The sequence below is a fragment of the Cryptotermes secundus genome, unplaced genomic scaffold, assembly GCF_002891405.2.
Source record: "Cryptotermes secundus unplaced genomic scaffold, Csec_1.0 scaffold1678, whole genome shotgun sequence".
Taxonomy (NCBI): domain Eukaryota; kingdom Metazoa; phylum Arthropoda; class Insecta; order Blattodea; family Kalotermitidae; genus Cryptotermes; species Cryptotermes secundus.
The window spans coordinates 98,409-113,463 of NW_019742005.1; the positions used below are offsets into that span (position 1 = coordinate 98,409).

At 38.5% G+C, this 15,055-nt stretch overlaps 1 protein-coding gene across 4 annotated transcripts in view; it reads left to right on the plus strand.

Moving 5' to 3' along the window:
- Nucleotides 1-15,055, plus strand: part of LOC111872998 (sister chromatid cohesion protein DCC1) — a 43,265-nt gene that overhangs the window by 9,662 nt on the left and 18,548 nt on the right. For 3 of the 4 annotated variants that reach the window (XM_023867348.2, XM_023867347.2, XM_023867349.2), the window contains exons 5-7: nt 8,365-8,565; nt 10,945-11,070; nt 13,192-13,369. In XM_023867348.2, the coding sequence (XP_023723116.1) occupies nt 8,365-8,565; nt 10,945-11,070; nt 13,192-13,369 (505 nt within the window). Of the gene's footprint in view, nt 1-8,364; nt 8,566-10,944; nt 11,071-13,171; nt 13,370-15,055 lie in introns of those variants that run through there. The other variant, XM_023867350.2, reaches the window with a different exon arrangement.

The following is a 15,055-nucleotide window of genomic DNA, read 5'->3' on the forward strand; positions in this document are numbered from 1 at the left end:
AAAAATTTTTACAGATATTAAAATCTGTAAATTAGAATATCTGATTCTATATTCTTTCTACATTAAAGTAGCGTTCATTTCGTTCGTTTTTCATAAAAAATGTAGAAATCACATTTTTTTAGAAACATGCTTACAATTTCATTGCCCTAGAAGGGCAGGCATTTAAATAAACTCCGTCCAGCTGCCCCTACCGGAAATTAAATGGCCCGTCCAATAAAGGTTACATTAATTAAAAATCAACTTTTAATCTTGAACATTTAGTTCCATATTGTGGCATATTTATGCCATGAAAGAATTGTTGAGCTGCAAAAACCTGTAAACATGGCCATTACGCAACAACAAGGACGCAATAACAATGGGTCATTGCGTAGGAAACGCGGAGCCAACAAAGCGACGTTTCCACTGTTATAACAAAGGGTTCGTTGCCTAACAGCGGGCAAGGTTATAAATAGCCCAGCTTCGACAAGAAGCCTTCAGTGTCGGAACAGTCTCCGGAGAAGAAAGTCTCGGATCAGCATTCGGAGAAGAGAGTCCAGTGTCTCGCCGAGTATTGTGAGCAGTGATTGTAACACTGCAAGTGCAAACGATTGTAAAGAGTGTGTAAGGCGAGCGAACATAATAAACTCGCTATATCAAAGAACGGCGTGAACTTACTTGTAGCGTGACACACGAAACACGCTACATTATCTTGGCAGCAGCTAGTCGACGCGTTGCTGAGCAAAGCCTCTGTAGATGCGATGATTACACAAAAGTGGAGCAAGCTGTCTTTTATGCTTGTCCATTTGAAGGTTTATAGGAGAGACTGGAATTCGTAAGAAGTTATTTAATCAGTTCTCAGTGCGAGACAGGCGTGGGAAGCTCGTAGTGGAAGAAGACCTGACCGTGAGATTTGAATGTTTTATGAATGTGACAGTCAGTGATAGTGAGTGATAGCTGAGAAACCAGCCAGTGAAGACTTATTGTGTGGATTTAAGGCTTTATTTTTAATGTGTAATTCAGTGAGACTGAAGACTGAAGACTAGTGCAGATGGAGTGAAGAGATTAGTGTGGAGTGTTTGTAAATTGTATAAACTTGCATTAGTCAAATATTTAAGTGTAGTTATGGCCTGTGGGTTGTTAATAAATCCAATTAGGAATATGAACCCCGTCTCTAGTCACCAGTACACATGACAATATATATCTTGTATTTAAATCAACATCTAGATGCTAGAATATAAATGTACATAGAATGTAGTCATTTAACCTTTATCGGACGAACGTCATCATATGATGTCGTTAAAAGTTAGGGCAGCTGGCCGAACGTCATCATATGATGTCGCGGATTCCACGCGTGTAAGGTTTTTTTTAATCTTATATTAAAAATATAAATTGTTGTTCTATTTATATGATTTTTGGTCACCACCTTTATAAGGAGACAGCCTTCGTTCCTGCATGATCTAATGTAATCTAGGGACGTCATATGACGTTAAAAGTAAGGACAAATTTAAGAACGACATCATATGATGTCGCGCATTCCACGCGTGTAAAGATTTTTTTAAAATTAAATTTAAAATATAAATTGTTCTTCTATTTACATAATTTTTGGTCACAACCTTTATAAGGTGACAGCCTTCCCTCCTGCGTGATCTAATGTAATCTACCGACGTCATATGGCCGAACGACCTCATATGATTTCGCGCATTGCACGCGTGTAAAGATTTTTTTAAAATTAAATTTTTGCTCTACTTACGTGATATATGTTCACCATCTTCATGAGGAAACAGCCTTCCCCCCTGCGTCATCTATGGTAATGTGGCCTTCGTATGGTACTGCCGAAAAAATTCCGAAATGCAGAGTCCGACGTCGCAGCTCACGCACTTCGTACGAACGCTAGACCGCTTCCCTCGCGAAAAGCACACACGACACCTCAGTTGCGATTTAGAGGAAGCAGGCCAGTGATGTCGAGCTTCAATGATATTTATCCCCGCAGCTACACCGGAATAATTATTCACACCTCTCCAGCCACACTGGTCTGGCGGTCCCCAAGTTGCCGACGAAGGTGATGACCCGTCGTCCGCGGAATCAGAATTCCAACTTTGCTCGCCCCTCTCATAATCTGTCATTGAACAGCTGTTCTCAATTTCAGGCATCAGAAGACCAACCTTCCACGCCACATTCAGAATCGGTTGAATAGCAGTCCGAATCTGTGTCATAGAACAGCTGTTTCTCATTTCAGCATTTTCCATACGACGTCGTCGTGTATAATGCTCTCTAGCAATGCTAGCAGTGAATCTCTGTGCTAAGACCACGATAAGAAGCCATAAATCTTAACCTCGAGCCCACACATACAAAAATCTCATTCACGACTTCTCTGAACCAAATATCTGCTTCATGATGTCATGGGTGGCTAACATATTGCGATGTTTCAAAATCGTTACAAACACAATGGTTTGACTGCAATGAATGAACGAATGACCGATCTGGCAACACCATATTCCAAGAATTAACTGCTGTGTCTATCTAACACATTAGGCAGCGAGGAAATTCAGACTGCTACAGCGTGCATACCGACATGTACCACAAGATAAATAAGCTTCAACAAGAGATAACATTGTATGTGAGGTGGCCACGAAGGACTTACACTGCAAAACGCATGGTGCAGAAAATGTATTACACTGCTAGAACACATGGTGCAGAAAATGTATGAATTTCAGGAAATTTTATTTTGGGAATCAGTGTAAACATTTTTTACAGATATTAAAATCTGTAAATTAGAATATCTGATTCTATATTCTTTCTACATTAAAGGAGCGTTTATTTCGTTCGTTTATCATAAAAATGTAGAAATTACACCATTTTTAGAAACATGCTTACAATTTCATTGCTCTACAAGGGCGGGCATTTAAATAAACTCCGTCCAGCTGCCCCTACCGGAAATTAAATGGCCCGTCCGATAAAGGTTAAGTCTATGTATGTAAATATGTATACACACTTTACAATTCAATAATGAAAATATGTTAATCACAACACCTGAGGATGACCCTATAAGGGTCAAAACATGTAGTGGAACATAAGTTAATAAATTATAGTTGCGTTGACCGTGGAATTTGTATTGTTAGCTATACTCACACAACAGGATGCAAACATTAAAAATAATTCAAAACATGTGTTAGGTATCTTTATGCCATGATTTTGCCCTGCATTCTGGTGACAAGACTGCAAGATATACTTAGTTTTCTCTGTGTTTACTTCTAGACCAATCTCCTTACTAGCTTTAATTAAAGTTTGTATGTTTCTTTATGGTATCTACATTATCTTCCAGTAGTTTCGCACCATCAGCATAGACCAGCAGCTGAAGTGTCCCATTTAATTTCAGTCCCACCTGGTTTTCTTGGACCTTCCTAATGGCATATTCTAAAGCAAATTTGAAAAGGAAGCCATAAAGCATCTCCTTGTCTTAGACCATTCTGGATAGGAAAACTATCAGACAAATGTTTACTTGTATGGACTTTACTATGTGTTTCGTTTAAACACATTTTAATCAGTCTCACTAGTTGCAGGCTACTCCAAATTCCATGAGAATATTGTACAGTTCTTCCCTCCTAACTGAATCATAGGCTTTCTTGAAGTCTGTCTATAGCTGATGTACTGTTTCATGGTACTCCCATTTTTTCCCCCAGTATCTGATGAATGCAAAAGATATGGACTGTAGTTGATCTGTTACATCGAAACACACACTGATGATCCCAAAGAATTTCATCTATATATGGCCTTAACCTTGAGAGAAGAATATTGGATAAAATTTTGTATGAAGTTGACAGCAGTGATATCTCCTGATAGTTACTACAGTCAGTTTTATCACCCTTCTTGTGAACTGGTACAGTAATAGAATCCTTCCACTGATCAGGCAATTTTTCCTCATTCCAAATAGAATTAATTGGCTTATGGATGTTAGAACATAATGTTTCACCTCCTGCTTGAATCAGTTCTGCCAGAAATTTGGTCACTACCTGGCAATTTATAACTTATCAACTTGGCAATCAGGTACTAATGGCCTGGCAGTACGTTTTTCTGTATGCTTAACATCACTGAACCTATGTACACCCAATAACTGAGAGAAATAGTTCTTCTGCCTATTCAAATTGTTGAGGGAATCTGCAAGCAGATCACCATTCTCATCCTTCACTAAGTTACTTAAAGTCATTTCTTCCTTTATACAGGTCTCCAATGTTCTTGTTCTTACTGTTTATTGCAAGCTCATAATTTGGCTTTCAAATATTCTTTTTGTTATATTTTAGCGTCCTGTTGCACTGATTCAAGTCAATGATTTATTTCACCGTCTTCTAGTGCATACACTTATCTACTTCACTCCTCTCACTCGCACTACATGTTTCGGCACAAAAGTGCCATCCTCAGGTGCTTATTTGCTTAACGTTAAACTAGTTCATTACATGCCTTGTCGTCTTCATATTAAAATAATTATCCGTGACTTGAGTAGTGAATACGACATAGGAAAAATCCTGAACAATTTTATATTTTAATATTTAATTTTTAACATTTATCAATATATATGATAAATATATATTTTAATTATTTTAATATGAAGACGACAAGGCATGTAATGAACTAGTTTAACGTTAAGCAAATAAGCACCTGAGGATGGCACTTTTGTGCCGAAACATGTAGTGCGAGTGAGAGGAGTGAAGTAGATAAGTGTATGCACTAGAAGACGGTGAAATAAATCATGGATTTCAAATATTCCCTCTTCTTATTCTTGAAATGCCTGCTAGCTTCACATCCTGTATTGTTCACATATTCCCATTTATTTTGCTTGGATCCTGTAACCACTGCAGATTGGGTTGTTTCCTTTGGTCTGATAATTTCGAGCATCCTTCATCTAATCATGGCTTATTCTTCTTCAGTTCATAATAACCTAGACTCTCTTCGGCTAAAATTTTGATGTTCTCTCTAATAGTTCACCAGCTCTGCTAATATTCACCTTAGTGTCTAGATTTCCAAAGCTGTGAACATATTTTAGATTTCAACATGATACTGCTCTTTACCCTCTACCCCGTTTAATTTATTCAGATGGAACCTCTCCATATGAACTCTGTACGTTGTTTGTTTACTCACAGCCAGACTCTCCCTAAATTTTGTCACCACCAGGTAGTGGTCTGTATCACAATCTGCTGCCTTGAATGATCGGACATCAAGTATACTTGAATGCCATCTCCTGTCTATTAAAATGTGGTCAATTTGGTTGTGTGTGTTCCTGTCAGGAGATGTCCAAGTAAATTTATGAATGTTACGATGTGGGAACATTATACTTTTGACAGTAAGATTTTTGGATGTGGCAAAGTTTCCATTTTCTTTCGCTTAGGTTGCTTATCCAAGGAATCCGTTCAGGTCCAAGGCTTCTTGTTATCTTTCATAACAAGCTTTTCTTTATGATGAGTTGTTAGCCCCATGCCCAACTCCCCCAGCTGAAGGACCACCTCTTGTCCACTGTTCGCAACTGCTTATTCAGTATATTCAGAGCTTTCTCCATATCTTGAAGCTGTCTCCATCTGCAACCTGAGGACATGCCATGCTGGGGTGACGAGACCCACCTAACATAGTAGACGAGGTGTAGATTCGTGAATTTGTTTTATTGACACACTTGTACACACTACCATAACTACAAGTAATTACAGCACTATCACTAATCTCCACACTTTACAAATCACCTGAGTACCCACCAAGCCTTTTTCCAACCTGCTGTCTCCTCAACAGCTGTTTCCTAGCAACGGCTTTGAACAGTGGAGATTCTTCATCTTCTTGTGCTCATGTCTTTATTGTGTAGTGAATATCCCACGACTGAACTCTTCAATTATCAACTGAACTATAGTGCCATCTCTTATCATCCTTTATAGAGCTCGACTCAGCTGCCAACGCTCAACTGGTCACTCTCACCAAACAACCACTTCACTTCACTCGACTGAACTGCCTTCGGGCGGCCTGGGGTCCTCGCTATATAGCCTAAGGGTAAACGCAACAGAAAACACCGCCTCCAACAATCCCTCTGTTGACATGGGCAGTTGCCTAGCAATAGCTTGGGTATCATTGACATGTTTACTGGCTGTTATTGAGCAACATGTGTTCGTTATTGTGATAATTGCATAGCAACAGTACTACTGTGTGCTACAGTGTCATTGGTCCAATGATGAAGTAATACTTCATAATCCCATCGTAGTATGTGTACATCAACCCGAGTCTCCACTTAAGCCAAAGCCTGTCCCCTTGTGTATCATTAATGCTTGCATGACCCATGTAATAAGCACATTTTATGCTTTTCAAAAGGTTATGATTCCATATATGAAAACACTGGATAGCAATATGAAAAAGATATTGTGCTTCAGTGATGGAGCTGTAGGTGGTGCAACAGGCAAATTAAGTCTTCTGTATTCTTATGATAAGGAAATGCTGACACTGAAAGATGTCCATGAATTGACATAAGAAAACATTCATTGAATAAAATATTTTTATGAGTCAGACATCGCAGAAACCAGAAAAGAGCTAAAGAAGCATTGCAGAAATTGTATGCAGATTCCAAGCACTAGGGCAAACCACTGCTGCCTACCCTTAAATTACAACAGATAATTTTGGGGGTTTCTGGTGCAAGTATATATTTGGCACATGTTGTAAGACAGTAGCTGGGACCTACCTTGTTGCACACAGTGACATTGCCCTGTACTCTTGTGGTGCATGCACATTTGGTGGAAAGTGGTGGATTGGTGCTGTGATGACAGAAATGGCTGCCGTGTCAAATACATACATCCTGAAGGCGCATTACCATCCTTCTGGCCACAAGAGGATGATGTTTAATGAGTTAAAATGGAAGGCATATTGAAAGTAATACAACCACTGACAACAGGGACTGGATGTCCATACGTCCCTCCCTCCATGAAAATATACAGAAGATCATATCTGAACTGATGAGGAAAAATAAAGAAATAGATGGTCACTGGATATATGGTTAAGACATTTGCATGGACAGATAATGTAAAGTGAACGAATGCCTCTGAATTTTATACTGTGATAATATTTAACATGACCAAATATGCGGCAGTGGCTAGATCTGGAGCCTGGGAAACTATGGAAGCATGGTGATGCCATTTGTTTGTGTCAAAGGAAACCAATGATCTGATGCAGTGTTGTGGTCAAGCAGCAGGTTTCCAAGTTTTCAGAGATATGAATACAATAAAACTTTGATTTTGTGCTCTCAGATTTTACAGTTTTCCTGATTTTATGCAAGTTTTATATTGTCCCAGTCAAATACCCATAAGAACAATGCTAAATTTTAACAGATCTTACAATTACTGAAACTTACATTTTTCATGAATTTGTATACAATTTTTCGAGTCCTGACAATGGAAATTTGTCCAGTTTTATGTTTATAACATTCCATTTCAGAAATTTCAAGGAAACACTGACACTGTTACACTTATGTCCAAGGTTTGTCATAGTAGAATAGACATACTTCATGTATGAAATTTTTTGAACCTGTTGACAAACATCACAAACTTTTTACCCTACCACATATTAGTTTGACATGGCTGTTAGTTAGGTCTTGGAACTAATAACATTTGTCATTAATGATTCAGGAAAGAAGTGTCAGTTTTTTATTTCTGAACCCAGCGATGAATTGTGCAGTGAAAAAATAAATTATATTATTTCATCCTAATAATTATTCCAAGGAGAAATTATGCAAGTGAATGCAATAGGAGCTATATGTTCTAAGAATACTTAATTTTCATAATTCATCCCTCAAACTTTATGTTATGAATGCAGATTGTTTTCGTAAAGGCTTTCTCTCTCTCTCTCTCTTACACACACATGCATTTGCATGTATATGTGTGTGCTTGAATTTGGGTTCTGGTGTTGAATGCTCCACAATGTGATCAGTTTCATTATCCCAGTGCACTACAGTCCTAATTGAAGAGTTCTGTCTTTGGGATATAATGCTGGGTAGTCCATTGAAAGTCAGCCAACGTTTTGGGGGGAACATGTTGCCTCTTGCTTGGTTTATTCTTCAACCCTGAAGATGGAAGTGACCTGTTCCTCTGAAATGTTGGTTGACTTTCAACAGACTATACAGTGTTATATCCTAGAAGGTAGAACTCTTCATAACCACAAATCCTATATACAATGCTAATTGATATGTATTTCTGAGAAATATGATGTGCTCACACTGTAGATTGTGTTCCTGTGTAACTGTTTCATAATTGTTGGTAAGTCACTGGTATCATTTTGTAAAAGATCTTGTTATATTGTGGACTGTATTGTTCTCCAATTCAAAAAACAATAGTTAAATAACACTGTACACATTGACTTTCTTGTTATTAGGTGCATGGCGATTCCTGGAGCATGAATACCATTTTCGTGTACTGTCATACATCCTTAACTTTGTGGATGAGAATTCCTGGCCTATTGACAAGATCAATAAGACAGAAACATTGCAGTCTCTGGCTGCCTTAGTACCAATGGATGTTCTGGAGCAGTGCTTTTCTTGGTATGCAGAGGAGACAGTGACAGTTGACAAGGATGGTCAGTACAGTTTTGAGAAGAATCAGAATTAATTTTACTAAGGCCCTCTCAGCTAGTGTCTCATGGCACTTTGGCAAATTGTGAATTTTGATTTAAGAGTATTTGCTGAATGTCCATATTTTTGTGGAAATTTGAAAAATAAAATAATTTTGCAGAGTCCTCTGACACGGGAGAGAAATAATATACAACAGCAGACTTGAAGAACTTATGATATAGCAGAGAAATAATATACAACAGTTTCATTGAATATTCTTTCATTACCATGTTCGCAGGAGCCTGCCTCAAAATCTTATCCTGAACCAGCTGAATGCACTCTGCTGGTTTCATGCCTTGTTCCATTAAGGTCCATTGTTCTATACATTCCAAGGTTTTCCAAGTGGTCTCATCCTCTCAGATTTCCTGACCAAAATTTTGTGTATGTTTCTCAGTTCCTACACTTGATGTGTATCTTGCCCATCTTATCCTCCTTAATTTGATCAATATTTGGCAGGGAGTACAAAGAGGTTTCCCATTGTGCAATCCAATCCATCTTCCTATTACTTCCTATTTCTTAGGTCCAAATATTCTCCCCAACATTTTGTTCTGAAACATATTTTTCCTGTACCAAATTTCTCCTTCAGTTAAAAATGTTCTTTGTTCTTATTTTCAGGTTTTTAGATATGATGCAAGAAGATTTTTTTTAACTGGGTCTAATGACCTGGCTTCCCAGTGCCCTTTTTATGCAGTTTGCCTCTTCTCTCCATATCCATGTTTTCTGCTACCCCCCTACCATTCCTGTTGTAGATGATATTTAAAAGAAAGCAACCCTTTACCTCTGTTCCTCATACAGGGAGATTGAGAAGTCGCACTGGTTTAATGCACGAACAACAAGACATACAGCACTTACTATTAATGTTATATAACCTTAGATCTTAGAAATGCAAAATCAAATCATGTCTTTACAACATATGCTCGAAATGGCTTCCCTGTTCAGCAATGCATGCACAAGCGCTTTTTACCGTGTTTGAGGCCACTTTGTGGAGCACCTGTAAACTGATGCTGTTAATCGCCGTCATAATGTTCCCCTTGAGGTCATCCAGTGTATGCGGATTGTTTTTATAGACAATTCGTTTGAGGTACCCCAAAGGAAAATATCTGCGGGTGACAAATTGGGTGAACGCGGGGGCCACAATCCTTTTGAAATGAGATGGTCACCAAAAACTCGCCCAAGAACTGCATGGTTTCCTTAGATGTGTGACATGTGGCACCATCTTGCTGCAACCAACACTCATGTTCATCAACTTCAAGAAGCACAATAAACCGTAATAGTGTCTTGGTACACTGGACTGTTCACTGTTATTTCAAAGAAAATTGGGCCCACTAGTCAACGACGTGATACAGCACACCACACTCCAATTTTCTGACAGTGCAAGGGCTTTTCATGTAACATGTGAATTTTCAGATAATCAAATCCTATTGTTTTGACTGTTCACGTAGCCACTAAGGTGAAACCATGCTTCATCAGTGAAGAAAACTCGATCAAACTCTTCATTTCCATTGTTGCTACAATGAAAACTCATTCTTGGGAGAACAACATGTCTGTCATGCAATAAACAAAAGCTATACTGCAGACATCATATGACCGATACACAACTGATGGCGTTTCTGCTCATTGTTGGTACTCTTACAGTACCATCTAGTGGTACGAGATATAATTATATTAACTGCAATACAATTTATAACAACTTTTCGTTTGATGTGCGCAACTTTTCGGTCACCCTGTATATGCATTAATATTATTGTACTTGAGCATGTTTTGTCAACTTTTATTGTACGTTAGTAATAATGGTGCTCTTCTTTGTTTTTTACAGATATTACAGAACATAATTTTTTGTTCTAGTAATTTTTCTGTAGTGTTATCTAAAACTGTTATTTATTGCATTTATAATTCTGTAAATTCATTTCCTTTATGACTGGAAAGAAATAATTCCACCTGATGTTTATCTTCTCTCATTACTCCTTTGTATGAACCATGTTTTGCGGCAATATGATATGTCAGTCAACCAAATCAGTCTTGAGACAGTGCTCTAGATTGCATGTGGAAGGTGCTCAGTTTAAATTTTAGCTGGGACACTGGCTGTCCCTACTGAGGTTTTTTTGTGGTTTATGCCAGTTCCTCGATGCAGGTGCCAGGATAGCCCCTTGAACAGGCCATGACTGCTTCCTTCCAAACCCTTCCTAATTCTTGATTCATCTGTCATCCTCCATCTGATGCTCTGTAGTCTCAACACTGAAAGCACAATTAAATAACCTACAAAAAGAAATGAATGAGTCTTATCGTATATTTGTTAGTTACAGAAATGAAGGGATGTAACAGTGTTTTCAATTTTTTTATTGCAGGTGAAACACTGTATAGATTGCTAGAGGAAAGAATTTGTCGTTTCCTAGCTGAAGTTTTGTTGCGTCAAGCAGGGAAGTTTAATCTGAAAGATTTCCTTTCATCATGGCAGCAAAGTGTGCCTGAAGGTTGGTAGGTTATATATTTTTATATAAGCATTAGAAAATTAATAAAGTTGAAGCATATTATTGGAAAGAAGAATCCATACTCTTGCAGAAGGAAAACACATTTTTCCTCCATCCTTTTTTTGCTAGAAGGGGGACAGGTTTTGAGGTGTGAGATTGGTTACTCTTTATCCTATGCAATAAAAAATTTGGGTATGTAAGGAGTAGTTTGCATTTCATACAGCTTTCCTGCCTTAATATTGTAACGTGTTTCGTTACAGAAGACGCCGTAGAGATGGTTAATTGGTTTATTTAACAATCTACAAATAACGGCTACAATTAATTATCACAATATTACGGGTTTCCACACTTTACAAACCCTACAACAAAGTCTCTTAACATGATCTTCACTTGTATTCACGTACTAATAACGCGGGAGCTATACAAGTCTCCCTGAATTACACACTCCAGATCTAACTGGTTATCACTGGTTATCGCACCCGCGTCTGTAGCTCGTAACTTGCGAACTGAGAACTCGATAACACACTGACTGCTCGCTTTACGACTCGACTCGGCGACTGTTACTTTATAACTCGGCGGCTGTCACAGTACAACTCGGAACTGTCTTCGGCGATGGCCAGGCTACAACTAACTGGTAGCGGCTGTGCAGTTTCCTTATATAGCCGCAGTGGTGCCTGTTGCGTTCCACCTCACAGTAGGAAGTTGATTACGGGTACGTAGCGTTGTGCGTTACGTCACCGCGGAGGGGTGGGAGGGAGCGCTACGTTACCGCCACGCGCCTGTGGCCTGAGTTGCCACGTTGCTGCTGGGTAGGGAGGGGTTCTCCGTTGCGCAGCATGTTACAATATGAACCTCACCTTCATGCAGTGTATTCTCTTATATACAAGTACAGTACCCTTGTGACTTGAGTTATAATTAATGGTACTCTGTTTGCAGTGTTATGTCATATTATTCTTGGAAACAGGTTCTGTAAACAAGTCACAATACCATAATGCTGAGAGACAGGTTCCAATTGATGTGTAAATCCTCATACTTGCTTTTTTTTCCCCCACCTTGGCACTACAGCCCCAGTGGGCCTAGGCCTACCTCCATGAACTTCTCCATTCACTTCAGCTTTTCTAGATCTTACACATTCGGTAGGACTCCTTGCGCGGGTGATCAGCTCATCGCAAGGCCTCTACCTGTACACAAACACAAAAAAACGTACACACATGAACTAAACATCCATGCCCTGAGTGGGATTCGAACCCACGATCCCGGTTTCCAAGCGAGCAAAGACAGTACATGCCATACTTGCTCATAGCAGTAAAAAAAATTGTTACAGTCCTGTGCCATATAAAATATTTACAATAATTTCACACCTGAGTCAAATATTTGACAACCCAATATAGACAACAGTGGTGAGTGTTCTGATCTGGTTGGTGGTATATTGTCAGACCATCAGAAATAGTTTTCTCCTTTCAATAGTAGTTTGTAATGTTTTGCTTGAAATCAGCTATATGCATCATGTAGCCCATATGGTGTGGTGTTTCATAGCTCTCTTAGGCCAGGGAAGTGGATGCATTCATCATGAGAAAGAGAAAGTGTACAGTTCTCGTAATACTGTTAGACTCTGCAGTTGCACTTCTGCATGACCTGATTTCTAGACAGTGATTTGTTACTGACACAGTGTACTTGACTATTTCATATAAGGAGCTCACTCTGAGTAGTTAATTTGCAAGGTGTGCCATAACTGGTAACTTGGATGCAAAACAAAGGGGGCAGTTATGATGTCACAGACTACAAGATCACAGAACAAAAAAAAATATCAAAGCTAAATTTCAGTCAGTAGTTTGAAAATATATAGCAGAAACAATAGCTGAAATGTTATTGCTATTGTTATATTGTGCAGTAGTTGTGTGCAGAGCAAGTACAGCTTCATGCTGGTTTCTTGCTTGGCTTACTCTTCAGACCTGAAGTTGGCAGCATTATGTTCCTCTGAATTGTTGGCTGACTCACTGGATTACACAGCATTATATTCCAGAAGGTAGAACCCTTCATAGTCACTGCTGTGAGAACCCCAAACCTAACATATGCCTTGCCTGTCTTTTGTAATCTGTTACAGTGGTTACATTCCTTCTACAGGGATGCAGACCACAGAAAAATATCTAGAAGGGATAGCTTTAATGGACAAGAATTCTAAACCTGAAGTTATCTGGTACTTCCCTGAAACGGACTTACCTGAAGATATTAGTGAAAGAATTAGAATTCTCTTCCAAACACGAGATAAATGGACTCTGGATGAAATTCGACCATATATTCAGTAAGTACTACATCTTATTCTCTATCTTATATTATGTAATGTAAAATATCAAACATAAGTTGAACTGACAGCACCTGCGTCACTTTAAATTCTACCATATAAATTTTAATCAGAATTTTAAGATCTTATAACCTGTTTTATCTTCATAACTTGTTCTCTTCTCCAAGTATAATTACACTGATCAAATCACAGAGGATGAGATGGGCATGGCATGCAGCATTTATGGGGGAGGAGTGGAATGCATATAGGATTTTAATGGGAAAGCCGGAAGGAAAGAGACCACTAGGAAGACTGAGATGTAGGTGGGGAGACAATATTAAAATTGATCTTAGAGAGATGGAATAGGGTGATACAGCCTGGATTGATCTGGCCAAGGATAGGGACCAGTAGAGGGCTCTTGTGAATATAATAAACCTTTGGGTTCCATAAAATGTTGGGAAATTTTTGAGTGGCTGAGCAACTAACAACTGAAGAAGGGCTCATCTTCATGGAGTTAGTTAACCTGTTTTGTACATACTGTCTCTTAATACAGATATCAGAATTTCTGAACGTTCGCAAGCTTAACCTCTGGAGTTCTCACTACCTTTATAATTCTTTATGTTTATTAGCATATTTATAATCTAATCAGTATTTTACAACAATAAAATTGTTCCTCACTTATCACAATTATTTTTACTTTTGAACAGACATTTTCACATTTTATGCCATCATCAGTGAATGTTTTTGATTTGTCACCATAGCAAACTCTGGGCACATGTAAGAATGACTTTCTTCAGTTTCAAATGAGAATTTTGAAAACATTCAAGAATTGAGATGAGACTTTTCTCTATTAGACCAATTTTTTCACTGTAATAATTTATAACATCAGCCTCTCTTCCACAGTGCACTAAAGTGTAGTCCTTTGTTTACCGAAATTAAAGATGATTCTCAATACAAGATGGCCCTGCCCTAGGAAACATATCTGCACACAAAAAGTAATTTTATACATAAATTGCTTAATATCACCTCAAACATATGGAAGTAGATAAATGTTAGAAGATATGTTGTATGAAATATGCTGAGATTACTGCTAGCCTTTATTCAGCTTCACTGGTCTTTGTTCACCATTCCTATCACCTGTCTCAGCTTCAGATACACATTCATTCATTCATTCATTCATCAGTAATCTGTCAAGACGACAGGTCCACAGTCTCTTCCAAAACAGTTCCTCCACTTGATGCGATCAAGAGCTTTCTCCTTCAAATGAAAATATCCTCTTCTGTCCCCAAGGTCATCCAGCATCTTCTTACGTCTTCTGGTCACTTCTATCCGCCCCTCTATCTTTCCTTCAATAACTTCTTTTAGAAGGCGGTTACCGCATAAGATATGACCAATCCAATTAGCCTTCCGTTTTCTTATTTCATGTAGGATATTCCTCTGCTCACTGACTCTAAATAACACTTCTTCATTTCTCACATAATCGGTCCAACTGTTCTTCTCCATCCTTCTCCAACACCACATTTCAAAGCTTTCCAGCTGTTTCTTATCTACTGCCCTAAGTGTCCAAGTTTCAGCCCCATACAGATCTATGCTCCAAATGTAGCATTTCACTAGTTTCTTCCTCAAATTTAAGTGCAATTTGCTGGTAAAAAGATTCTTCTTCTTGCTAAATGCAGCTTTTGCCATGGCAATCCTGGATTTAATTTC